This window comes from Diadema setosum, chromosome 21 (genome assembly GCF_964275005.1).
Source record: "Diadema setosum chromosome 21, eeDiaSeto1, whole genome shotgun sequence".
Lineage (NCBI taxonomy): Eukaryota > Metazoa > Echinodermata > Echinoidea > Diadematoida > Diadematidae > Diadema > Diadema setosum.
In genome coordinates this window covers 18,664,102-18,689,104 of record NC_092705.1, presented here as the reverse complement: position 1 = coordinate 18,689,104, position 25,003 = coordinate 18,664,102, and the positions used below count along the sequence as shown (strand labels likewise).

The following is a 25,003-nucleotide window of genomic DNA, read 5'->3' as shown; positions in this document are numbered from 1 at the left end:
CTTCTTCTGAGGTGTGATTCCAGAGGTGAAGAAACCGGAGGAGGGCTTAGACTTAGGCATTTTCAATTCCTAGATGTTAAATATACGTCTCACTCATAGGCCGCCATCTTGATTCCCCCAGATCTTAATATGTTATAGATGAAACTTTGGGCTATCGTTCATGTGATCCATATTTTTATTGGAAGTCGGGATTACGTCCAAAGGACTGGTTGAAATTGACGCTCAACTTCAATGTCGGGAGATATTTCCTTCTAATCTTTTGGTGACTTTCTTTGCAATAGCTCAAGAAAAACACACCCTTTCACCCCCACATTTTGCACATGTTTAGTCCATGTCAAGTACATCTTTTCATCAAATAACAATTACTTCATCAGACACTGTCTTTTCTAGGTAAAAAGGGTCAAAGGTCATAACATTAATTTTATTTCCGAATACATCGCATCACCTAATTTGTCAGTGTTGACAAATTCCAAGTTTAGTTCCTACTTATTTTTTTTTCTATAATGCCCTACTTTTTCCCTCTCGTGTCTTACTTTTTCCTACTTTTTTAGAGATTCTGTTCCTACTTTTTTACATTATCCCGCTTGAAAGCCTGTAGCTGTGACATGAAAGGAACACGCTCTCTGGCTAATCGGGTACTCCACTTTTGCCCGACACTACCCAATTAACCAGAGAGTATATTACAGTGTGCATGCGATTACTGTGGAATTTAGTCTAAACCATTTGGCTTTGCCTCGGGGGTTAAGCATTCCATAGTTACCTTATGCACACATTTCCTACTGAAGCACTCAGACCTGTGCAACATTCGTATACTGGGAGATAAATGTCCTATCTAACAGAGAGCACATTAAGATAGATACCAATGGTAGATCAAGAAAAAAAAAAAATCGTCTAAAAAAAGGAGATAATAACCTCTTGCAGTGAGACATTGCTGAGGTCTCATATATGTAGATGTGAAAAGCAATTTGCATGGAATGATGCCTGTAGAGGTTGTTCCTTCAAGAAGGAAACCAAAGTTCAAAGGTCAGCCATTTGAAAAATGCGAAATTTTATACCGTTTGAATTAGTTGGGAGAAGATTGTAAAGAGCCAATGTTTGGTGTTGTCCGTCTTCCATAACGGACAACTCACCATTGTCGAAAATTTTGTTGCCATGGTAACAGCATATTTTGAATGAAAAGCATTATACAATGAAATTGTGAATTCAGCTAATTCCCTCAGCTTTTGAGCATTTGACTTGAAATTTGGCACATGTGAAGGCTATGATAGATAGTTGTGGAAACTTCAATTTTTGTTAATGTCAAACATTGTGTTGCCATGGTAACAGCATTTTATTCAAAATCATAGAAATTGTCGATTTATTTTTCTTACTCGGGTTTTGAGCTCTTGATTTGAGATATTGCACATGTGACTTTCAGTGAGCAAAATATACATTTATTTAATGTTGAACAATACATTGCCATCACAATTAAATCTGACATCTGTTTAACCGAATTCCTTATTTTATTCTAGGAAAATTTTGGTATATTTGAACTAGTATAAAAAGTATTTATTCAAAATGCCAGTTAGGGTATTGTGCTTGGTACAATAACAAAATAGACCATTTAGTGTATTATCCTAATAGTACCATGACAATACACCCCTTAGGGTACATGACTTCTGGTGATGCCACATATGGTATGTTTTACAGGTATAAAGCCATTTAGGCATGCAAATTTGATTGGATGCGGGTGGGTAGCACTTATGTCTGAGAGCGACACCTCCCCCCAAAATTATTTGCTGACATATACTAATATTTGGTATTCTGTTTGCTAGATTTCCGGTATTGTGCTGGACAATTTTGTGAGAGGACGCACAAAGCATGTGTGGTTCAGTATCTCTGCTGACCTGAAGGTTGATGCTCAGAGGTAATGTTGAATATCAGCTTTTTTTTTTTAGAGTGATGATATTATGACAGTCAGTTTTGAGATATTTCTGTCAAACTCATAGTTAAAAAGAACAATTGTTCATTTTTTAGGTTAGAGATACAGTATGTAAAAAAAAAAAATGGCTTCCCTCTGATGAAACTATCTCAAGTTAAATGTAATGAAAATGTTTGGATACATGTGCTCAAAATTAGGCCCTTTAAAGATAATAAAAAGTTTTGGTATCTCAAAAGTTTCCCTGAATTTCCTTGTCTTAGTTTGTGTTTCAGGTTAAAGTACCTATCATATAACTAACACTGTGAGACTTACTTGCCCCAAAGTGCTCTCATGTCTTAGTAATCATGCAATTAACTGCGACCAGCAGCCCCATACGCATAGCGTAATGGGGCTTCGCATTGTAGCATTCAGGATCATGACAGATTTCGTATCGCGGGTAAATGTCAACTTAAAATCTAAAAATGTCTTCAATTTGAAGACTTACCAATTAAGTTGAAGTATTGAAAACAGGCTTCGGGCAACGTTTGGTGCTGCCAATAGTCCCTTTCTGTTTGAATTGATGACTGAATGTGACTCGGTCGAGAGGACCTTGGGAGAGCTACATACACTGAATACTACGGCCAGTGCATGCGAACACATCACAAGCGCACAAATTTCAAATCCATCAACGGATAAGATGTTTGTGTGTGCATGCGCTGGCCGTAGTATTCTGTGTATGTAGCTCTCCCAAGGTCCTCTCAACCGAGTCACATTCAGTCATCAATTCGAACAGAAAGGGACTATAGGCAGAACCAAACGTTGTCCGAAGCCTGTATTCAATACTTCAACTTAATTGGTAAGTCTTCAAATTGAAGAAATTTTTAGATTTTAAGTTAATGACATTTACCCGCGATACGAAATCTGTCATGATCCTGAATGCTACAATGCGAAGCCCCATTACGCTATGCGTATGGGGCTGCTGGTCGCAGTTAGCTATGTGTATGGGGCTGCACGCTGCTGGTCGCAGTCAGTGGTTTCGTACAATACTACCTAGCCGCCGTACGGCGGCGGCTCTGGTACGAAACCATTATTGCATGATTACTAAGACATGAGAGCACTTTGGGGCGAGTAAGTCTCACAGACAACATAGTTTAACCTGAAACACAAACTAAGACAAGGAAATTCAGGGAAACTTTTGAGGTACCAAAACTTTTTATTATCTTTAATGTGATGTTTTGCTGTGTGTACATGTACAAATGTAGATAGTCCAGTACAGCAGCATCTTGGAAACTAATTCATTTTCTTTCTGTATATTGGAGTTTGATGACATTATTCTTTGTACAGCTGTTTTTCACCAATAATAAAACAAAATAAAATCTTTCTTTATGTAGAGATGTGAATGATCTTGGCTGTTACATCAAAATTATTGAAGGTTGTCAACACTTGGACAAGGAAACCAGGTAAGTCATTCTTTTCTATGCATCGTTAGACCTTCACCATAGTTTTGCACAATTGTAGCTGTAATTCAACTTTAATACTTCTTTGAAAAAGTAGTTACTGAGAGTTTTACTGTAATGACTCCCAAGTGAAGATACATGTACTTGTTATTATAATAAAAAACATGATCATCTGAATGTTTATTACCAGGCATGTACTTCCTCATGTAAAAAGGGGAAAACACTCATAAGCTGTGTGTGTTCATGTCTTTATACCCCTGCCAAACGAAGTTTGAAGGGGGTATATAGGAATCAGCGGACGGTCGGGCGGTTGGGCGGTCGGGCGGTCGGTCCGTTGCAAATCTTGCGTCGCGAACTACTTCCTCAGTTTTCAACCGATTCCCATAAAACTTGGCACAAATGTGTGCCTTGGGTAGTAGATGTGCAAGACGTATTTTTTGACAGTACCCAAAAGTACGTTGCCATGGTAACGGCATATTATGGGCAAAAATGGGTACAAATCTTGCGTCGCGAACTCCTCCCACAGTTTTTGATCAATTTTTATGAAATTAGGTACAGATGTTCATCTGAATATGTTTATGTGCAAGACACATATTTCCGCAGTGGCAAAAAGTGCGTTGCCATGGTAACGGCATGTTATTGGTAAAATATAGGGCAAAATGCTTCATGGCAAAACTGCTTCATCAGTGTTCTTCCAATTCTCATGGAATTCATATTGAATGTTTGTCTTAGGATATAGGTCAACATGACACATTTCTTGACAGTGACAAAAAGTATGTTGCCATGGTAACAGCTCACATATTATGAGCCAAAATGATGGAAAATTTTGTGTTGCAAACTACTTCCTCAGTTTTTGCCCAATTTCCACGAAACTTGGTACAGATGTGTGCCTTTGGTTGTAGATGTGCAAGACGCATTTTTCGACAGTACCATGGTACTGTCGAAAAGTACGTTGCCATGGTAACGGCATATTAATGGCAGAAGATCAAGGAAAGATCTTGCGGATTTAACTATTTCCTCAGTTTTTTGACCAAAGCTTATGAAATGTTGTTTTGACCAAAGCTTATGAAATGTTGTTTGGCGGGGGTATAACCAGTCGCTGTAGCGACATTTCTAGTTTTCTTTGGTGTAAGGGAGAGGAAGGGGATGGTCTTTCAAATCAGTTTCATGATGACCGATAAGGTGTTGTTTTTTTTTTCTCTCCTTATTTATTTTGTTAAGCAGGTGTGTCCATATTTGACACCTAGAAATGTGTACAAAGTATTAAAACAAGAAAGTAGTATCTGAAAAGAGCATTGATGACATCAAGTTCTCTTTAAGTTTTACATAATATGTGATTGTACAAAATGCAAACAGGAGTTGCTTGTGATTTCTTCCACAGAAATATACCTGTTAGAAATGAGTCATTGTACATATTGATATATTGTTTATGAAGTGCATTGAGCTATTATGATTTTGAACAGTTAGTGTCATCACATTATCATATATTGTCATAGTTCCTATCATGTACATGTACATGTACATTATGCAGACACAGAATATTACATACATGTGGTTAGTTGTGAAAGCTATAAACATTGTAGATTGCTCTCATTTTTGTTGAGTGTAAATGTGTTTGTGCTGTCATGTTTTTCTATAAAAAGATGAAGCTAGTGATGCTAGACTCCAGATCTGTACACACCAATGTTTGGCTGACAGATGAGGTGATAAACTAATTAAAATGTCAGGGATTGGTAATGTCTGCATTAGATGGACAGACACTGTGTACAAATATTGAATTACAGATTGGACTTGAATGAGGCTGTGCTATTCTGCATTGCCTTTGTTGTAGGGCGTTTGGACTTTCATCCAGCATGAAAGACGGTATAGTTTTCAGCACATATGCAACTCTGGTGTCCTCAGTGCAAAAGGGAGGTAAGTCAAATTGGAAGATGCTTTGCTTTTCTTCGTTGATCACATGGAAGTGAAGGTTTATCACAAGTCAGGACAGTTTTGGAAAATATCAGTAAAAGCACTTTTAATCTAAAGTCAATTTCTGTTTCTGACCATGTGTAAAGGAAGTAATCAGCTGTTGCCTTGTGCAGTTGATACACAGGTGGCACTGCACTAACTTTTGATTTAACTTTTAGCTAGCTATGTTCAAAGACAGCAGTGCCCAAAGGGCTTCAAGTTGGGGACCCTGTGAGTGGAACTCATAGCTCAAGGCTCACGCTTAGGTTAGATTCCTCTGAAGCACTGAATTTATCCTGGTAAATGAACACCTGCATAGAAATGTATTGTATGAAATTGGGGTCATTGCATGGACTGCATTGCACTTCCAGATTTTATCATAAAGTGTAGCTGGTTTTTAGCAAGTTCTGAGTGCTGTCATAGATCTTTGAAAAACACTATGCAAACATAGCTGATTTGCATATCATCAATAATAGTGTGATCATGACGTGGTCATGGCTATTGACTGATTTCTTATTCTTGTGCATTACCAGTACATGACCTATTTCTAAGAGTAATGCATTTTCACAGTTTGTTCTCTTGTTTGGTGTGCATCAGTCTTTATAATATGACAACAGGACGTGCTTTTGTGATTGCCCATGGCAGGCTGCTTACTTGTTAGCCATGTTAGCCAGCCATGATCATGACAATGCAAAAAGCGATGCTGGAGAACATGTGCTTACGCCAGGCATACCAACTGTGCTTTGTGTCCAGAAAATGCTAGGTGAAAGCAAGGAGAATGAAGGCATTAAGCAACACAGCATGATCATGACAATTGTTAGATGAATTACTCTTTCAGAAAAAAAAAAATTGACCCTTGTCACCTATTTTCAGTCCACGCATACATTTTTATTTGGGGGGCTTGTGGCTTTTTGTAATAGTCTTGTGATGTGCAGCCACAAATGGGCCTCATGCATCACCGACTTTTAGGACCCCTAGTTGGCACGAGAACCCCTAAAGTGCTATAAGTTTGTTTGTGGGTGCAGTTTCAAGTTTGTTTACGTCAGAGGGACCCAAGTGGTGGCCAATTTACACATTTTCATCTTCTTCTTGAAAACACTTCAAATCTGTCACCAAACTTTCCAGGTACTGTATTATTGCGAGGATGATTGAGTAAGCACACTTGTGCACCATGCCCAGAGCCCAAAATTAGAGAATTTTTCTAAAATCTTCTTCAAACAACCAGAAATTCTTTGAGTACCTAGTGAGTGTAATTTCAAGTTTGTTTATGGCAGATCCAGGGGTGGGCTGGGATCAAAGCAGGGGCTAGTTTTTATATTTTGATCTTTTATATATATATAATATGAAAATGCATTTAAATGGACATGATGCCCTCTGGAGGCCTTCAAAGCTTTCCAAGTTTGCTGTGTTCTTCTCAGTTTCTCATGTGAGAATTAGACCCACTGGGTCTCGTGTTTTGTATTTTGACATGCTGATATTTCATGACTGGGTCTTTTAGAAAGAAAATATCACACAGAGCAAAGTATCATGGTATGTGTCTTTGTAGTAGGTGGACGTCAGAGTCGTTTACAGCAGCTGATTGACTGGTGTGGTGGAGACAAATTTGATGGATGTCTGATCTTTGATGAATGCCACAAAGCCAAGCATTTCATACCTGTGAGTATTGCTTTATAGATTGAGTTTAACTTGACTTCAGAAGAGACCGTACACGTATGCCCTTTGGAACTCTTTTCAGTGATATACAATGTACTATAAGCATATTATGTATCTGACGAAGCATTCCTCAGAATGACATTGTGTAGGTACATGTATGTATTACGTATTATATACCTCATATGAAGATTTTTATCTCTGATTGGTCAAAATTATATCATGTGACATGGCACATTTCTGCCTACCATTGCCTCAGGGTTTTAAATTTCTATCACTTGGCCTAAGGTCAAATCATAGAAAGTCGAAACCATCTGATAGAATATGTAAGCCCTCTGCGACTTTTGCACACAATGTACACATAGACTTTTGTGCGCGGTGTCCGCAGCCTGCACAATTTGCGTTTCTCTCAATCTCATTTCCTGGTAGTTTTAGTTCTACTTGTGCTACATCGAGAATTTCCTCCTAGAGGTATAGCTTGTATAGACCTAGTCTACAATTGTAAAACAGTAGGGTTTTTAAAACCAATATAGACTGCTCTGTATTCGGATGATGGTGGAAATTATCACTCCCTTGATGTTTTCGTACCGCCCCTTCTATCACCCCTTGGCCAAGGCCTCAGAATGATAGAAGGGTCGGTATGAAAAGCACCTTGGGAATGATTTTTTCCACCACCATCCTTACAAGCAGTCAATATTTGTATACCAACTAATCATATCATAATAATAGCAAGCTGATACATGGCCATCTTGATATTGAAAATTTGTTTCAAAGTTGATATTGTACAAGCTAAAATATAAAGGTAATGATGGCTCTTTTTAATATACAGTAAGTGATCATATTGCAACACCGACAAACACCCACATGCTCGCACACACAATTTTCCCTTGTTTTAATCATGGGAACTGTTTCGGCAAATGTGCCTAAAATTAATGTGCATATACATGTAGAACTTGGTCATACAAATGTTTCTCAAGATAACTTGAAGTGTACATTTTGTAACCTTGGTCCTGATTCCATTTGTTTTAATCAACAGCATAAGGGAATTTCTCTAGAAAAAATTCTGTCAGGATAGTTTTGGCCCATGGGATCAAAGGTCAAAGATCTAGTGAAAATGCAAAAAAATTTCATACCTAGGAAATGCTCAAGGTATCTTCATGAAACTTGGTACATATGCATGTAATGCCTGACAATGATTCTCTCAAGGATTTTGGAGTCAAAGGTCAAGGGTAAAAGCTCAGATCAAAATGCTGAAATGTTACTATTTAATACTGAAATTAAACCTTTTTTGGCCATATCTTAGAGATTACTCAATGCATAAACTTAAACAAGATATATACATGCACTTCTGCACAATGGTTACATGTATGTGTGGAAGGATTTTGGCCATGGGGTCAAAGGTCAAGTGAAAATGTTTAAATGTCTCGATTTTTTCCCATGTTTTGAAAATAGCTGTAGGTATTGTCATGAAAATCGATGTAACCAGTTAGTAATTATTTGAAGAATTGTGTGCCATGGGGTCAAAGGTCAAGTGAAAATGCTCAAATTCCCAAACTTGCTCTCCTAAATAATTTGGTCATCCATCTGAATGAAACCTAGTCAAGGAAAGTAATCACTCTACAGAGTCATGACAAACATGTCATTACAGTTTTTTGCCAATTATTTGAAACTGTCATCTTGCATCGTCAAGATGTACTCTAGACCTATTGGGAGAACCATGCGATATGGCGGAGGCATTCCAGTTGCCATAGTTACACATGAAATCAGGGCATAACAGTCTTTGCTTACAACCTTGTAGCATTTTTAGGACAACCTTATTCCTTTCTTTTTACTCTCAGTACAGGTATAAGTAATTTAAAATGAAATCTCTTTGCCTTTTATTTTATGCCTCCACTACGAACTGTTGCCAGAGGCATTATGTTTTCAGGTTGTCTGTAATCGATTTTGTGGATAGTATTATGTCATGTACTAATTGATATATTCTTGGATGTACACCAAATTGTAATACTGAGTGGAGAGGCTTTGAGACACTCATAGGCACAGAGCTACACATCAAGTATTGCTCCTAAATAAATGTCTCGTAACTGCTGAATCACGCCTGTCAAGGAATTATTCTTTGTGTCAAGGATGACAACATAACACGGTGGCAAAATTACGAGTGAAACTGTTTTTGGAAACACGAATCCAGACTTGGAACTGCACCGATGCGTCGCCACTCCCACAGTCTAGTGACTGCATCACTGTAGCACTGCATCGTCTGTGCTATCCCTGGAACTACCGCGTTGTGCCTAGTACGGTATGCAAATTCAAGTCTCCCGCATACGCAGACTAATATGCGTCAGCGTTGAATCAAACACTCAACTCGTAAACTGAAAAAGTGAAAAATTTGGAAACTCTTGAAACTTCACCCCGCTGTTTTGGCCCTATTGTGTGAGTTTATGGATGCTTTCTTGCACGCAAAGGGTTCATTTTGCATAGCTTACATGCAAAGATCGATGTTATATGGATTTCGTGCTCGTTTCGCCAAAGAAAGCCGTCATATTGCGTGAGTTTCGGACGCTTTCTAGCACGCAAGTGAGTAAAACAATTACATATCTACGGAAGATTTTCGCTGCTACGGAAAAAACTGCATTTGGTTCGACTCTGCATTGGAATGTTTTGTCCTTGATGGAACGATGTTTTGCAAACCTATTCTGTCTCAAGATGTGTGACACTGACTGAGTTAAATAATGGTTTTGGACGCTTTGCAGCACATATCCAAGACAAATTTTGCCACCGCCACACAGGTTAGTCTGTAAAATAGCCGTTCTCACGGCTAGTCCAAATAAGTTACTGCCAAAGTTAGTAAGAATAATCTGACATTTTGACACTATCGCTGATCGGTACTGGCAGCTCAGTTGAGGACGCATCGACGCACATGATGTCTAGCTAGCTAGCTACGTGCATGCATGAGCAATCGAATCGGAGCTGTGTGAAGCCTTATGATGGAACTATTTTCTGCCGTTCAAGCAACAGTCTAAACGCCAGGACAACTGGCGACGGTATGGATGTTCACCAAGCGACCAACGTAGAGCGAGCAGCCCTAAGCCAAGGGCAAGGCCAAGGCCAAGCTCAAGTCAAATATAACAGTGCTGAAGTTATAAACTAAAAAACAGTGACCTGATATTACAACTGGGACTTTGAAAGTGAAAGCATGAAATTCTTAGTTGTATGACTGCAAATGAGATTGAAATTTGATAGCTGGAAATTACTCTGTTGAATTTGAAACCTTTGTTTTAGATCCAGGATTTATTTATTGATTTAAAAGATTAACTCTCTGGTTTTATTAATTTAAAATGAAGTTGCAACAGTTAAACTGGGTTAACTTCTGTCTAAATTGTTTATTAAAAAAAGAATATATTTTAAAGATCTCATTTGGTTTGGTGTATTGTAACGTTAGATCTAAGTTGGCCAAACTACATCAATTAAAGATTTTTTTTCTTCATGTGTAAAGTTAAATGTAAAGTATAATAGAGGAAATTGATTGTCCATAACTGGAGTGTGAGAATTGAGTTATATTTAACATGCCCATAAATATCACCTAGGCTGATTTTGTTTTCAATTTGTATAAATGTTACATGGTGTTATGATCAAGATACCAATTTGGCGTTTGTTGAATAGAATGTGTTTTCTAAAATTGAGCAGTTATTCTGACTCGGTTAAAGACCTCATCTTCTTTGTTGAGAGAGGGGATGTTATGTCATGTACTAATTGACATATTCTCGGATGTACACCAAATTGTAATACTGAGTGGAGAGGCTTAGAGACACTCATAGGCACAGAGCTACGTCAATTATTGCTCCTAAATAAATGTCTCGTAACTGCTGAATCAAGCCTGTCAAGGAATTATTCTTTGTGTCAAGGATGACAACATAACAGATAGCATAACTTAAAAACAGTTAGAGGTATCCAAATGTGACTAGACGTATGTATGTATGAGTGGATGAAGCTATGCCTATCAACTTTTGGGTGCACGTACTCAACGTCAAAGGTCAAATTCAAGTTCTTAAAATGTCACTATTTCCCATATCTCTGCAGTGCCTGAATGCATTTTCACTAAACTTTGATAGTGTATACAATGTATTACCGGGTAGAGATTCACTAGGAAATGTTTTGGGCCATGGGATCAAAAATCATAGATATAAAGGTCAAGGGAAAATGTTAAAATGTAACTTTTTTCCATATTTTGGAATGGCTAAAATTATCTCCATGAAACTTTTATAGTTTATGTTTGCATGTACTGCCTAACCATGATTTTCTTAAGAAGTTTTGGGTCAAAAGTCAAGGGTCTAAGGCTAGGCAAAAAATGATAAAATCCTGTTGCTTAATGATGAAATTAAACTGTTTTATCCATACCTTGAAAATTATTCAAGTGCATAAACTTTTTATTTGTTATTTATTTATGTTTTTTTATTAATTTTCAAGATTCATAACAACATCTTACCATAACGATAAATATATCACATAAAATGGAAGAAACCCAAAGGAATTACGAGGGGGAAAAAAGAAAAAAAAAAGGGAAGAAACTAACTTAAGCTACTTACTGTATATGCCATATATTTAGCAAGTCTAATTTTCGCGAATCAGTCTTCTCAACAATTTTGCAAATGGTTAAATTCATGATCCTGGAGCACATTACGGAATGGAGAAATATTTATGTGAGCATCACATTCATGTCATGATCATAGTCAATATTTTTGTGTGCCTTTGAATTTGTGAATAGCACCTGCCTTGCGAAATTCATGAAAACATAAACCTCGCAAAATATTTAGCGTATACAGTAGGTGGTATACATGTGAATTCTACACAACAATTCTGTAAAGAAATATTTGGGCCATGGTGTCTAGTAGGTTAAGTGATAATGTGAAAATGGCACTATTTTCCCATATTTTGAAAGTACACTGTAGCTCAAAGTATAGTCACAGTGGCGGATCCAGAGGGGGGCACACTGGGCGCGTACCCCCTCTCTATTTGTTGTTAAAACAAAAGAAATAAAAAGAAAAAATGAGATGAAGCCCGGAAGTAGCACCAGAAATATTGTTTACGCCCCCCCTTACAGAATTCCTGGATCCGCCCCTGTAGTCATGAAAATTGGATATTACCAGTTAGTGATTATTTGAAAAAAAGAAGAAGATGTGGGCCATGGAATCAAAGGGCAAGGGTCAAAGGTCAAGTGAAAATTTAGCCATCCAAATAAGATCTTGTTCAAAGAAGTTATAAACACTCAACACATTTGGGATTGTACCACAAACTTTCAAACATGTCATTTCATTTTTTTTTTTTTAAACCAAACGTGTGTCTGTTGTCTCATACTGTCAAAATTTACTACAGCTGGGCTCTCATATTTAGGTTGATATATAGATAGGGTGATATGAATCAGGTTCAGGGCTCAAAACATTTATTTCAGGATACATGGGATCAGTGACATATCTAGGGAAAACGGCGCCTGGGACAAGCACGAAAATTGCGCCCCTAATTTCTGAAAAAGTGTTCAAACCCAACCTCACCCTGGTAGGGACTTTAAAAAAAAGTCCACATGATATGCTTTTTCAAGCACTTTAATGGGGCCTTTTCAGGGTGATTTAAATGTAATGAATTTTGGCGAGCGAGCGAGCCGAAAATTTTTGTATTTCAGCTTTATACAAAATATGGAATTCTTGTAATTTTTTGGTCATTAAATCTTACAATTCTAATCAAGATATAGTTTGTTTGTTTGTTTGCTTTTATTTCTGCATTCAATCAAATGCAATTTGAATGCAAACTTCAAAAAGTACAAAGACAAAGAATAACAAGTGCAGTGAAATAAATCGATAACAGTACATAAATAGATTCACATAGGTGATTGCATTGAGCAATGTTGATACACAGAAACGTGAAATAAAATATACAGTATTTTTCAGTAAACAACAGAGATAATTGAATGCAGGAGACCACCATCATAAGCGATTAAACTTGAAATGGATGGAGGCCTCATAGTGACAGCCCTATAGATAACGATTTATCCCAACAAACCAAGGACTTGAAAAAATACTCTAAATTTGTATATTTCTGTGTCATCATTATGTTTTGTTCTTATCTTGTTTGATTTGGTTTTTTGCGCCCCCCCATGTTCGAAACAGTTGGCGCCCTCTTTTGATCCAATCGGCGATCGCTTCAGAACGAAAGAAATTGCAGCTGCTGCTCCATGTAACATTTTGCCTGCTAAATATAAAATGACATACGTGAACATAATAGACATTGTCATTTTGTCCGCGTCATCAACACATTTTTTTCTTATTTTTTTTTTAAAATAAATTTTGGAGAGCAAGCGCAGTGAGCGAACCGAAAATTTTTGTATTTCAGCTTACAAAACATGGAATTCTTGTTATTTTTTGCTAATTAAATCTTACAATTCTAATTAAGACATAGTGACGGCCTTATAGATAACGAATTATACCAACAAATTGAGGACTTGAAAAAATACTCTAAATTAGTACGCACGAGTGAGCCGAAATTTGTATATTTCTGCATCATCATCACGCTTTGTTCTTATCTTTTCTTCTTCTTTTTTTGATAAATTTTGGCGGGCAAGCGCAGCGACCGAGCTGAAAATTCTTGTATTTCAGCTTACAAAACATGGAATTCTTGTTATTTTTTGCTTATCAAATCTCACAATTCTAATCAAGATATAGTCACGGCCTTATGGATAACGATTTATACCAACAAACTGAGGACTTGAAAAAATACTCTAAATTAGTATGCGCGAGTGAGCCGAAATTTGTGTATTTCCGCGTCATCATTATGTTTTGTTCTTATCTTGTTTGATTTGGTTTTTTGCGCCCCCCCATATTCGAAACAGTTGGCGCCCTCTTTTGATCCAATCGGCGATCGCTTCAGAACGAAAGAAATTGCAGCTGCTGCTCCATGTAACATTTTGCCTGCTAAATATAAAATGACATGCGTGAACATAATAGACATTGTCATTTTGTCCGCGTCATCATCACATTTTTTTCTTATCTTTTTTTAAAAATGAATTTTGGCGAGCAAGTGCAGCGAGCGAACCGAAAATTTTTGTATTTCAGCTTAATACAAAACATGGAATTCTTGTTATTTTTTGCTAATTAAATCTTACAATTCTAATCAAGACATAGTGACGGCCTTATAGATAACGAATTGTACCAACAAATTGAGGACTTTAAAAAATACTCTAAATTAGTACGCACGAGTGAGCCGAAATTTGTATATTTCTGCATCATCATCACGCTTTGTTCTTATCTACGTTCATCATGAGATGCATTCTTACTCCAAACACCCAGAGTAAAACATGGATATGGTGATCGTGCTTTTTCCGTTATGGGACCAAAATTGTGGAATCAGTTACCTCTTCAGTTAAGGGAACTGTCATCTACAGAGTCATTCAAATCCAAACTTCAAACTTATCTGTTCCTTTCATACTGAGGACTGTAATTGCTGTATGTCATTAATATTGGATTAATATTGTATTTTTAATTGATATAAGTTGTATTCTTTATTTGGTATATATTTGCTTTTGTTTACCATTTTTTTCTTTGTTGAAATGTTTGAATATGTATATGCATGTAAATATATGATATTTTTTCATTTTTGAAGCGCCATGAGCACTGAAAAGTGGACCTGTGCGCTATACAAGTAGCCACTATTATTATTATTATTATTATTATTATCTTTTCTTCTTCTTTTTTTGATAAATTTTGGCGGGCAAGCGCAGCGACCGAGCCGAAAATTCTTGTATTTCAGCTTACAAAACATGGAATTCTTGTTATTTTTTTGCTTATTAAATCTTACAATTCTAATCAAGATATAGTCACGGCCTTATGGATAACGATTTATTCTAAATTACTCTAAATTAGTATGCGCGAGTGAGCCGAAATTTGTGTATTTCTGCGTCATCATTATGTTTTGTTCTTATCTTGTTTGATTTGGTTTTCTGCCCCCCCCCCCCCCCCCCCCCCCCCATTCACCCTATCCCCGTCCGGGCGAGGTTTTTTTTTTAATTCTCTCTCTCTCTTCTTTTTCTCATTCTTCTTCCTTTTTTTTTTTTTTTTTTCGTTTTTTTTTCGTTTTTGGCTCCCCCAAGTAGTGGCGCCCGGGGCACGTGCCCTCCTTGCCCCCCAGATACGCCACTGCATGGGATCACCTACTTTGTCAGTATTGTCAAATTTTAAGTCTAGTTTCTCTTTTTGATTAACAAACAGTATTTCATCTTCCAATTAACGAACATTTAGAATAATGAAGATTCCTATCATTTTCAGATAAACAAACCTTCGTAATAACTACCTTATTTCATTGTTGGATTAGCAAGCCTTACAAATAGCGAACCTTCAGAATAATGCCGCAATGTTCTCAATAACAAATTAACTTTATTTCATTTTTGAACTAACAAACATCTAGATATCAGAATGTGGGTGTTTTGTAATAATGAACCATCGAAACAATGAACCTTATGTCATTTCGGATGAACATATTTTGATAATACAAGTTCTCCAAAATGGTGTGTGACACAGGGAGTAATCACAGTGTGATGTGAAGCATCTGCCCATGGAGAGACGCTTTGTAAATGCTTGTTCTACTATGTAATTTCGTAAGCGATCCGCATTTCATTATAGCAGAGCACATTTCTTTTGTTTTTCTTTGTCAATGGCGCTCAGAAAAGACTTTGTAATAACAAACATTTGCTCTGCCCATGCAGACGCTTTGTAAATGCTTGTTCTACTATGTAATTTCTTAAACGATCTTCATTGCATTATAGCAGAGCACATTTCTTTTCAATTGTTTTTCTTTGTCAATGGCGCACGGAAAAGACTTCATAATAACAAAATTTGCTATAACCATGTTTGTTATAAGCAAATTTTGTACCAAAGACTTAAATGTCAATAATTTGGGGACCTGAATTTTTACTTCGTTATAATGCAACTTTTTAACTGTAATCGTTGTAATAGAAGTGCACTGTACAGACCTGTTTGGAGAATAATGGGATATGGCTGAGGCATATATACTAGTCACTGTTAGCAACATTTGTAGTTTTTCTTATGTTTTGAAAGGACAACTGATTTTTGTTAAAGAGAAGAAAATTGCTCCTGAAGCTGCTTGCGTAGTCTAACAAATACAAATACATCAAAATGGCAAGATTGTTAATGATTTTAAACACTTGTATTTCATAGGGGAAAGAGAAAAACAGCACCAAAGTAGCAATGGCAGTGACATCCATACAGAGGTATGTGTCAATGATTGTTTTAACCATTGTTTGAATTACAAGTTATATGTTATGTTGTTACTCTTGTCCAAGTTTGAGTTCGACCTTGAGATGGCAAAAAAAAGTATGTTGACAATTTTGGAAAATTGATGTAAGCACATATTTCAATATGTTTTAGTGTAATCTGACGTCTCAAATCTTGAAATCAGAACACACCCAGTTCCTGAGATATGATGCCTTCACCCAATGGGAATGCCAGAATTTTGTTTGCAAAGCAATGTGAGCAGAAATGTGCTAGCCCCTTCTCGACACTTATCCGTCATGAATTTGCCAAAACAACACATGCACATGCAGTACGATATATGTTGATTTACCATATCGTCCTGGGGGCGTATTTTTTATTTACACGCAAGCCTGTGGCTTTTCGCAATTTAATTCAATGAAACCGCTTGTGATGCGTCTATGCTTACTCCGCTCGGGTTGCGAAGAGTTCTGTGGGTTACTTGTACTTGTACAGTGCCTCCGCTCGCGCCGATTCGATTCGTACACGTGTATAGCTTGTACCACTGAGAGGGGAGATCAGTGGTTTGTACGCGCTGTGAAAGTTTTGCTTGCCGTGGTAGACCTGCATCCAACAAGTCCATGTACGTACATTGTACTATGTAAACGAGTGAGAGTGCGAAAAACAAGACAATACAAAACAAAAAAATTGAAAGTTATGGAATAGGCTGGTACATGTGCATGTACATGTATCAGAGAGTTCTGAAATAACATGATCGCATAATCTAATGACACCTGAATGGAATGAAATACATTGGAAAATCATGCTTGCCATTTTTCTCATTTTAAAATTAATATATTGTATCAAAAGTAATGTATTTGTCTTTCAGACCCCCCTCACTCTCTTATTTCCAAAACGTCTCTCTTCTCCCGTCTCTCCATACATCATAGTATTTGTTCCAAATACAAGCTCTCTCTATCTCTCTTGACTCCCTCTCATATCACATGATTTCTGTTTCCAAGACCCCCTCTCTCTCTATATATATATACATTGAATGTACATGTATTAATGTTATTTCTCAGACCCCAACCCCCCTCTGTTATATCTGTTGCTATAATAAAGGCCCTACATCTATCTTCATACTGATGGTATATTATTTTGTTTCTCAAACCTGTCCCTCTTTTCTTCATACTAGTTTCAAAGACTCACTCTGCATATTTTTCCGACCTCTCTCGACCCCCTTCCTTTTTCAAATGCATGACTCGTGTATTCCTTGCTCGATCACTTCTTGAATTAGCCTATATACACTGTATATCATACAATTTATTTGTTTCTCATACTCTCTCTGTCCCTCCCCCTTCTCTCTTTCTGATTCTTAAACTTTACAATGTTTGTTTACAAGACCACTTTCTACTCTCTATATACATTGATCAGTTTGTCTAGAAACATGTACAGTCACATGTAAGGAAAATTACACCACTATTGCATGAAGTCACTATATGCACTTTATTCACTTCTTTATATTCAAGCACTTTTTTTCATGAAGGTACAGATGTAATCTGATCCTCCAATATCCAAGAAGTACTGTAATACAAACTAGAAGTATCACCTAATGTGATATATACCCCCAACTAGACACTGAGGCAGTTAGCTCAACTAGCAATGATTACTTTGTATGCTTTTCCTGGAAAAAAAAAATACCATGACAATGTATTGTTCAATATTGAATAAGATTAAGAGTACAGTAATGTGTTATTTTGCTCACTCACAATAATGTGCCATATCTCATGTCAAGTGCTCAAAACCTGAGTGAGTAAAGTAAATAAATCAGCAATTTCTATGATTTTCATGAAAATAATGTTACCATGGCAACACAATGTTTGACATTAAGAAAAAATGAAGTTTGCAAAACTATAGCTGTCACATGTGCCAAATTTCAAGTCAGATGCTCAAAAGCTGAGGGAGTTAGGTGAATTCACAATATCATTGTATGATTTTCTTTCAAAATATGCTGTCAGCATGTTAGAGCTCACTAAATTAATGTCAACAATAATCGACCACTAATGTCATAACAACCACTAATGTGGTTGTCGCATCTTCAAGCTATATGCTTATTTGAGGACAGTCTTCTGAATTTACACTCCCAATACAATGTGCCGTTTATTCAGTCAGATCATTTGATTGTCTTTATTCCGAGTGGTTCCCAATCGATGTGTTCTCTTAGTCTTTTCTTTAATCTGTACACGTAAATCTCAGTTTTATATTCGGATGTACACACTGCATGTTCCATTGTCTCGTAAACAAAAAGAAATGACTGTATTTCATTTTTATAATATCATGATCGATGCAGAAAATTCTTAATAAATTCATTTGAATTTGGATCGTGCAATATCATAACAACCTCTAATGTCATAACACGTCGACGACAAAATGTCGTATAATGACCACTAATGTCATAACATGTCGACGACAAATGTCAAAATCGGATTAACCACAAAAAGTGTCATACACGTCGACGACACAATGTCAAAATTCCCATTTTTGCAGCAAATGTCATAACACGTCGACCACAAATGTCAAAATTTCCAAATTTACTGCAAAATGTCATAACGCGTCACAGGGGAGGATCCAGGACTTCCGTAAAGGGGAGGCGCCTTTACAAAAGTAACCCCTCCTTCATTTTCTTTTTCTTTCTTTTCGAAAAAAAAAATAAGGGGGATGGGGTTGCGCCAGCCTTTTATTTTGAAAGGTGTCTCCCCTTTACGGAATTCCTGGATCCAATGAGCAATGAGTTTTGACATTACTTTTGTGGATGATGCAATCGCGAATCGAGAGGGAGCGCATCCCCCTCTGGTGCCCCTTTCTATTCTTGTTAAAACAACAGAAGTAAAAAAAAAAAAAAAAAAAAAAAAAAAAAAAAAAAAAAAAAAATGGGGGCGGGGAAGGGGGGGGGGTGCGCCAGCTTGTACTTTTGTAGAGGGGCGGCGGGGCGCTCCCTCTCTTTTCTTATATTTTTGTTATAACAAAAAGAAATAAAATGAAATAGAATGAAGCTGGTAGCGCCAGCTTTTGATTTTGTATAAGGCGCCTCCCCTTTATGGAATTCCTGGATCTTCCCCTGTGACACGTTATGACATTATTGCAGTAAATTTGCAAATTTTGATATTTCTGGTCGAGGTGTTATGACATTTGTGGTTAATCCGATTTTGACATTATTTTGTGGTTGACGCAATCGCGGATCGAGAGGGGGCGCCTCCCTCTCTTGTGCCCCCTCTCGATATTTTGTTAAAACAACAGAAATAAAAAGAAGAAAGGGGGGGGGGGTCACCCAGTCTTTGATTTTGTAAAGGCGGCGCGCCGCCTTTACGGAATTCCTGGATCCTCCCCTAAGACGCGTTATGACATTTGCAGTAAGTTTGAAAAATTTGACATTATTTTTTGCGGTCGACGCGTTATGACATTTTGTGATTAATTCGATTTTAAATTTTGTCGTCGACGTGTTATGACATTTGTGGTTAATCCGATTTTGATAGTTGTCGTCGACGTGTTATGACATTAGTGTTATGGCCATTATGACATTTGTCGTCGACGTGTTATGATGATATTATAGTGGTTGTTATGACATTACACGATCCAAATTGAAATGAATTTATTAAGAATTTTCTGCATCGATCATGATATTACAAAAATGAAATACAGTCATTTCTTTTTGTTTACACGGAGAATGAAACATGCAGTGTGTACATCCGAATCTAGTCTTGAAGTTATTAAATGTGGCGTCCCTCAGGGTAGTATATTAGGACCTTTACTTTTCATCATTTACATAAATGATTTTTGTAGATCATCCGACATACTTTCTTTTATACTTTTTGCCGATGATTCAAATATTTTCTTCTCCCACCAAAATCCAATCACTCTACTGTTAATTCCGAATTAAAAAAGTGGCTCAATGGATAAGAGCCCACAAATTATCACTGAATCTTCAGAAAACTAACTATATGTCATTCAGTAAGTCTATAGAAGTTTTACCCACAGATATCATCTTTGATGACGTTCACTTAGAGCGTGTATCTCATACAAAGTTTCTCGGTATTACAGTGGACGATAAACTTTCGTGGAAGCCTCATATTATTAATGTTAGTAAAATAATTTCGCGTAATATTGGTATTATTAATAGACTTAAATCTCATATCCCGTTGTCTTCTTTGCTGACGTTGTATTTGTCATTAATATTACCTTATTTAAATTATGGAATCTTAGCATGGGGTATAGTGCCCATCGAACTTTATTAGATAGATTATTGTTATTACAAAAAAAGGCACTTCGTATCATTTGTGGCGTTTCTCCACGTTCCCATGCAGATCCATTATTTGTTAGATATAAGATTTAAAAAATCAAAGATTTGTTTTTCTTACAGCTGGGTCAGTTTATGTTTAATTATAACACAAATGCACTTCCCAGCATTTTTGATTCAATGTTTCCCCGAAATCAATATTTTCATAATTATCCCACCAGGCGATCAAATGAGTTTCATTTACCCCTTCTGAGAACATTATTGGCTCAAAATACATTTATATACACTGCCCTAGATTTTGGAATTCTTTAAGTTGTGATATAAAAAATTCTTTATCTTTGAATTCGTTTAAGCGTAAGTTAAAATATTTTTTGTTGAACTCATATTAAGATATATACGATTCATTACTTAGCTGGTCTTTACAGCCTATTGAAGGGTTCATCGTCAATCATATTGATTTCATCATTGTGTATTTTTTACATCATCTTATTTGTATACACTTTGCTCGGCTGACTGAGCTGAAACACCTCAATTCCCTCTTACGATCCCGATGTTCAGCGTGTTGGCTTTTCCTTTCATTTCCTTTTTCTTTCTCTCCTTCCTTTCCATTATTCTTTTGTGTATTATTACTGTCATGGTATACCCTATACTGTAAAGTCATGTAATGTCGTTGTGTTTCTATTGTCTTGTTCTGTCCTGTGTTGTTCTCTCCTGTCTTTGTAAAAAAAAAAAAAAAAGTTTAATGTATTCACAAGAATCCTTTGAGTGGTTCACAATTTACAAGCATGCTTTTCAGTGAACCTCTCAGTTCTTTCTTTTTTCCCTCCAAACATAACTTTGTATTCTGCCGGTATGCATGTATAATTTCCTATTTGTTAACCATTATCTACCATGTAAAGTCGAATACATGCCTATATATGTTATATCTTCTGATTCATTTCGTGTTATGTTTGACGAAAAAGAAAGAAGGAATGAAATAAATGAAATGAAATGAAAATGAAATGAAATAATATACAATTGAGATATACGTGTATCGACAGATTAAAGAAAAGAGTATGAGAGAACGCGTCGATAGGGAACCACTCGGAATAAAGAAAATCACTGACTGAATTAACGGAGTGTATAAATGTAGAAGACTGTCGTCAAGTAAGCATATAGCTTGAAGATACGGCAGTCACATTAGTGGTTGTTATGACTCTACTGGTTGATTATTGTTGACATTAGTGGGCTCTACACATGGTGACAGCATATTTTGGATGAAAATCTTATGCAATGATATTGTGAATTCACCTAACTCCCTTGGATTTTGAGCATTTGACTTGAAATTTGGCACGTGACAGCTATGACATATAGTTGTGCAAACTTCATTTTTTCTTAATGTCAAACATTGTGTTGCCATGGTAACATTATTTTCATGAAAATCATAGAAATTGCTGATTTATTTACTTTACTCACTCAGGTTTTGAGCACTTGACATGAGATATGGCACATTGTGAGTGAGCAAAATAACACATTACTGTACTCTTAATTTTATTCAATATTGAACAATACATTGTCATGGTATTTTTTTTTTCCAGGAAAAGCATACAAAGTAATCATTGCTAGTTGAGCTAACTGCCTCAGTGTCTAGTTGGGGGTATATATCACATTAGGTGATACTTCTAGTTTGTATTACAGTACTTCTTGGATATTGGAGGATCAGATTACATCTGTACCTTCATGAAAAAAAGTGCTTGAATATAAAGAAGTGAATAAAGTGCATATAGTGACTTCATGCAATAGTGGTGTAATTTTCCTTACATGTGACTGTACATGTTTCTAGACAAACTGATCAATGTATATAGAGAGTAGAAAGTGGTCTTGTAAACAAACATTGTAAAGTTTAAGAATCAGAAAGAGAGAAGGGGGAGGGACAGAGAGAGTATGAGAAACAAATAAATTGTATGATATACAGTGTATATAGGCTAATTCAAGAAGTGATCGAGCAAGGAATACACGAGTCATGCATTTGAAAAAGGAAGGGGGTCGAGAGAGGTCGGAAAAATGAATATGCAGAGTGAGTCTTTGAAACTAGTATGAAGAAAAGAGGGACAGGTTTGAGAAACAAAATAATATACCATCAGTATGAAGATAGATGTAGGGCCTTTATTATAGCAACAGATATAACAGAGGGGGGTTGGGGTCTGAGAAATAACATTAATACATGTACATACAATGTATATATAGAGGGGGTCTTAGAAACAGAAATCGTGTGATATGAGAGGGAGTCAAGAGAGATAGAGAGGGCTTGTATTTGGAACAAATACTATGATGTATGGAGAGACGGGAGAAGAGAGACGTTTTGGAAATAAGAGAGTGAGGGGGGTCTGAAAGACAAATACATTACTTTTGATACAATATATTAATTTTAAAATGAGAAAAATGGCAAGCATGATTTTCCAATGTATTTCATTCCATTCAGGTGTCATTAGATTATGCGATCATGTTATTTCAGAACTCTCTGATACATGTACATGCACATGTACCAGCCTATTCCATAACTTTCAATTTTTTTGTTTTGTATTGTCTTGTTTTTCGCACTCTCACTCGTTTACATAGTACAATGTACGTACATGGACTTGTTGGATGCAGGTCTACCACGGCAAGCAAAACTTTCACAGCGCGTACAAACCACTGATCTCCCCTCTCAGTGGTACAAGCTATACACGTGTACGAATCGAATCGGCGCGAGCGGAGGCACTGTACAAGTACAAGTAACCCACAGAACTCTTCGCAACCCGAGCGGAGTAAGCATAGACGCATCACAAGCGGTTTCATTGAATTAAATTGCGAAAAGCCACAGGCTTGCGTGTAAATAAAAAATACGCGTCCTGGGGTTGACATGACCAAGTATCTTACATTTCTGGTGAAAATCACTTGTGTTATTAATTATCACATAATCATTTCAGGGGCAGATCCAGGGATTCTGTAATGGGGGGGGGGGGGGGAGGGGGCGCAACTAATATTTTCTGGTGCCACTTGCAGGTTTCATTTCATTTTTTAAAAATTTCTTTTGTTTTTAACGAAAAATAAAGGGGAAGGGGCGTGCGCCGGTTGCGCCCCCCTCTGGATCCGCCACTGCATTTAAGTGATGTCCTGTCCAAATCCTAGCTGTCTTACCCCATAAATGAAGCCACCGTGACATGTCAAATGAAAGGTGATCTTATTTCATTTTGTGATTTAACCCGTCTAGGACGGGCTGATTTTGCTACATCACGCATTTCCCATAGACACCTGCCCGAGTATACTCGGGACTAATCTGCAACGGGTTAAAACAACATGATTATATTTTGATTTATGCAAACTATTTCAAAAATAAAGGCCTAGTGAAAACAATTGGCAGGCAACAAATTATTGATAATGTGGGTCCTTCTAATGCAAGATATGAAATATAAAATCAAAACACAAAATGAGCTATACTTTTTGAAAAACGTTAAACTCAATTTACTGGAAAAGAGGTACCAAATAGATTACATTGTTTTGCTACCTCACAGTCAAGTTTTGTAGTGTAATGTAATGAAAGGCTTGCACAGAAATGGTGATGTCCTTTGGTATTCACTTTGCCAAGCAAAATGGACTCTTTCCAATAATGAAGGATTGCATACTACATGTATGATGTTTAATGGCATATTGAACTGTTCTTATCTACTTGTATGTTTCCTTCTTCACAGTATAATTTCATGCATGTGACTTTGTCTGGAAAAATTAAATAAAAATTATAAAGTTCTCATTCATAATAAAACATTATGTGCTGATTCAGATGTGTGTGCAGGACTACTGTAGCACAGCTAAGTAGCAAGTATAAAATTGAATCTCTTGTTCATATTGTAAAGCACAGTGCTGATGTTTGACTAGATACATGAAGCATCAGTACCTAACATACATTTATACATCGTTCTTATCTTGGTAGAATGCTGCCTCGTGCAAGGGTTGTTTATTGCAGTGCAACTGGAGTGACTGATGTGAAAAATATGGTAAGACAGGCATTATCTTGCATCTTGATAGACAACTAGGTGCATGCCAAGTAGCTGTAAGCTTCTGAAGTTAATCTAGTCAGTCATCTTTGATTCTTACATTATTTTATGTATATATGTCATTGTGACAGGTACATTTTGACTCGAAAGAGATCACAACATTAATGTAAGCTGAGAGGGAGAGGTCAGAGAGAAATAGGGAGAGTGTGCCATTGTATTGGCAAAGCAGCTCAAGGAATCTTTGCCAGAACTCAGAATGTAGTCCAAGCTCCTATGCATGCATTCTAACTCCCCAATCTGTTACATGTTGTCTTTGATGTGAACTACAATTATATGTAATCAGTAATGAGTGACTAATGTTCTCATATGCAACCCAAATTTTTGTTTTTGTCATCTTTTTGATGTGCTGCATTATTTGACAAACCTGGCTCATAAATAGATGATATTGGTGTTTAATGCAGCTTCTTCCATATCATGGTGTTGTGTGA

At 36.7% G+C, this 25,003-nt stretch overlaps 1 protein-coding gene across 1 annotated transcript in view; it reads left to right on the top strand.

Moving 5' to 3' along the window:
- LOC140244701 (uncharacterized) overlaps positions 1–25,003 on the top strand; it is a 245,979-nt gene that overhangs the window by 118,261 nt on the left and 102,715 nt on the right. Inside the window, exons 5-10 of the mRNA XM_072324317.1 lie at positions 1,815–1,906; positions 3,292–3,360; positions 5,189–5,271; positions 6,854–6,963; positions 16,176–16,228; positions 24,452–24,515. Coding sequence (XP_072180418.1) covers positions 1,815–1,906; positions 3,292–3,360; positions 5,189–5,271; positions 6,854–6,963; positions 16,176–16,228; positions 24,452–24,515 — 471 coding nt within the window. The remainder of the gene's footprint in view (positions 1–1,814; positions 1,907–3,291; positions 3,361–5,188; positions 5,272–6,853; positions 6,964–16,175; positions 16,229–24,451; positions 24,516–25,003) is intronic.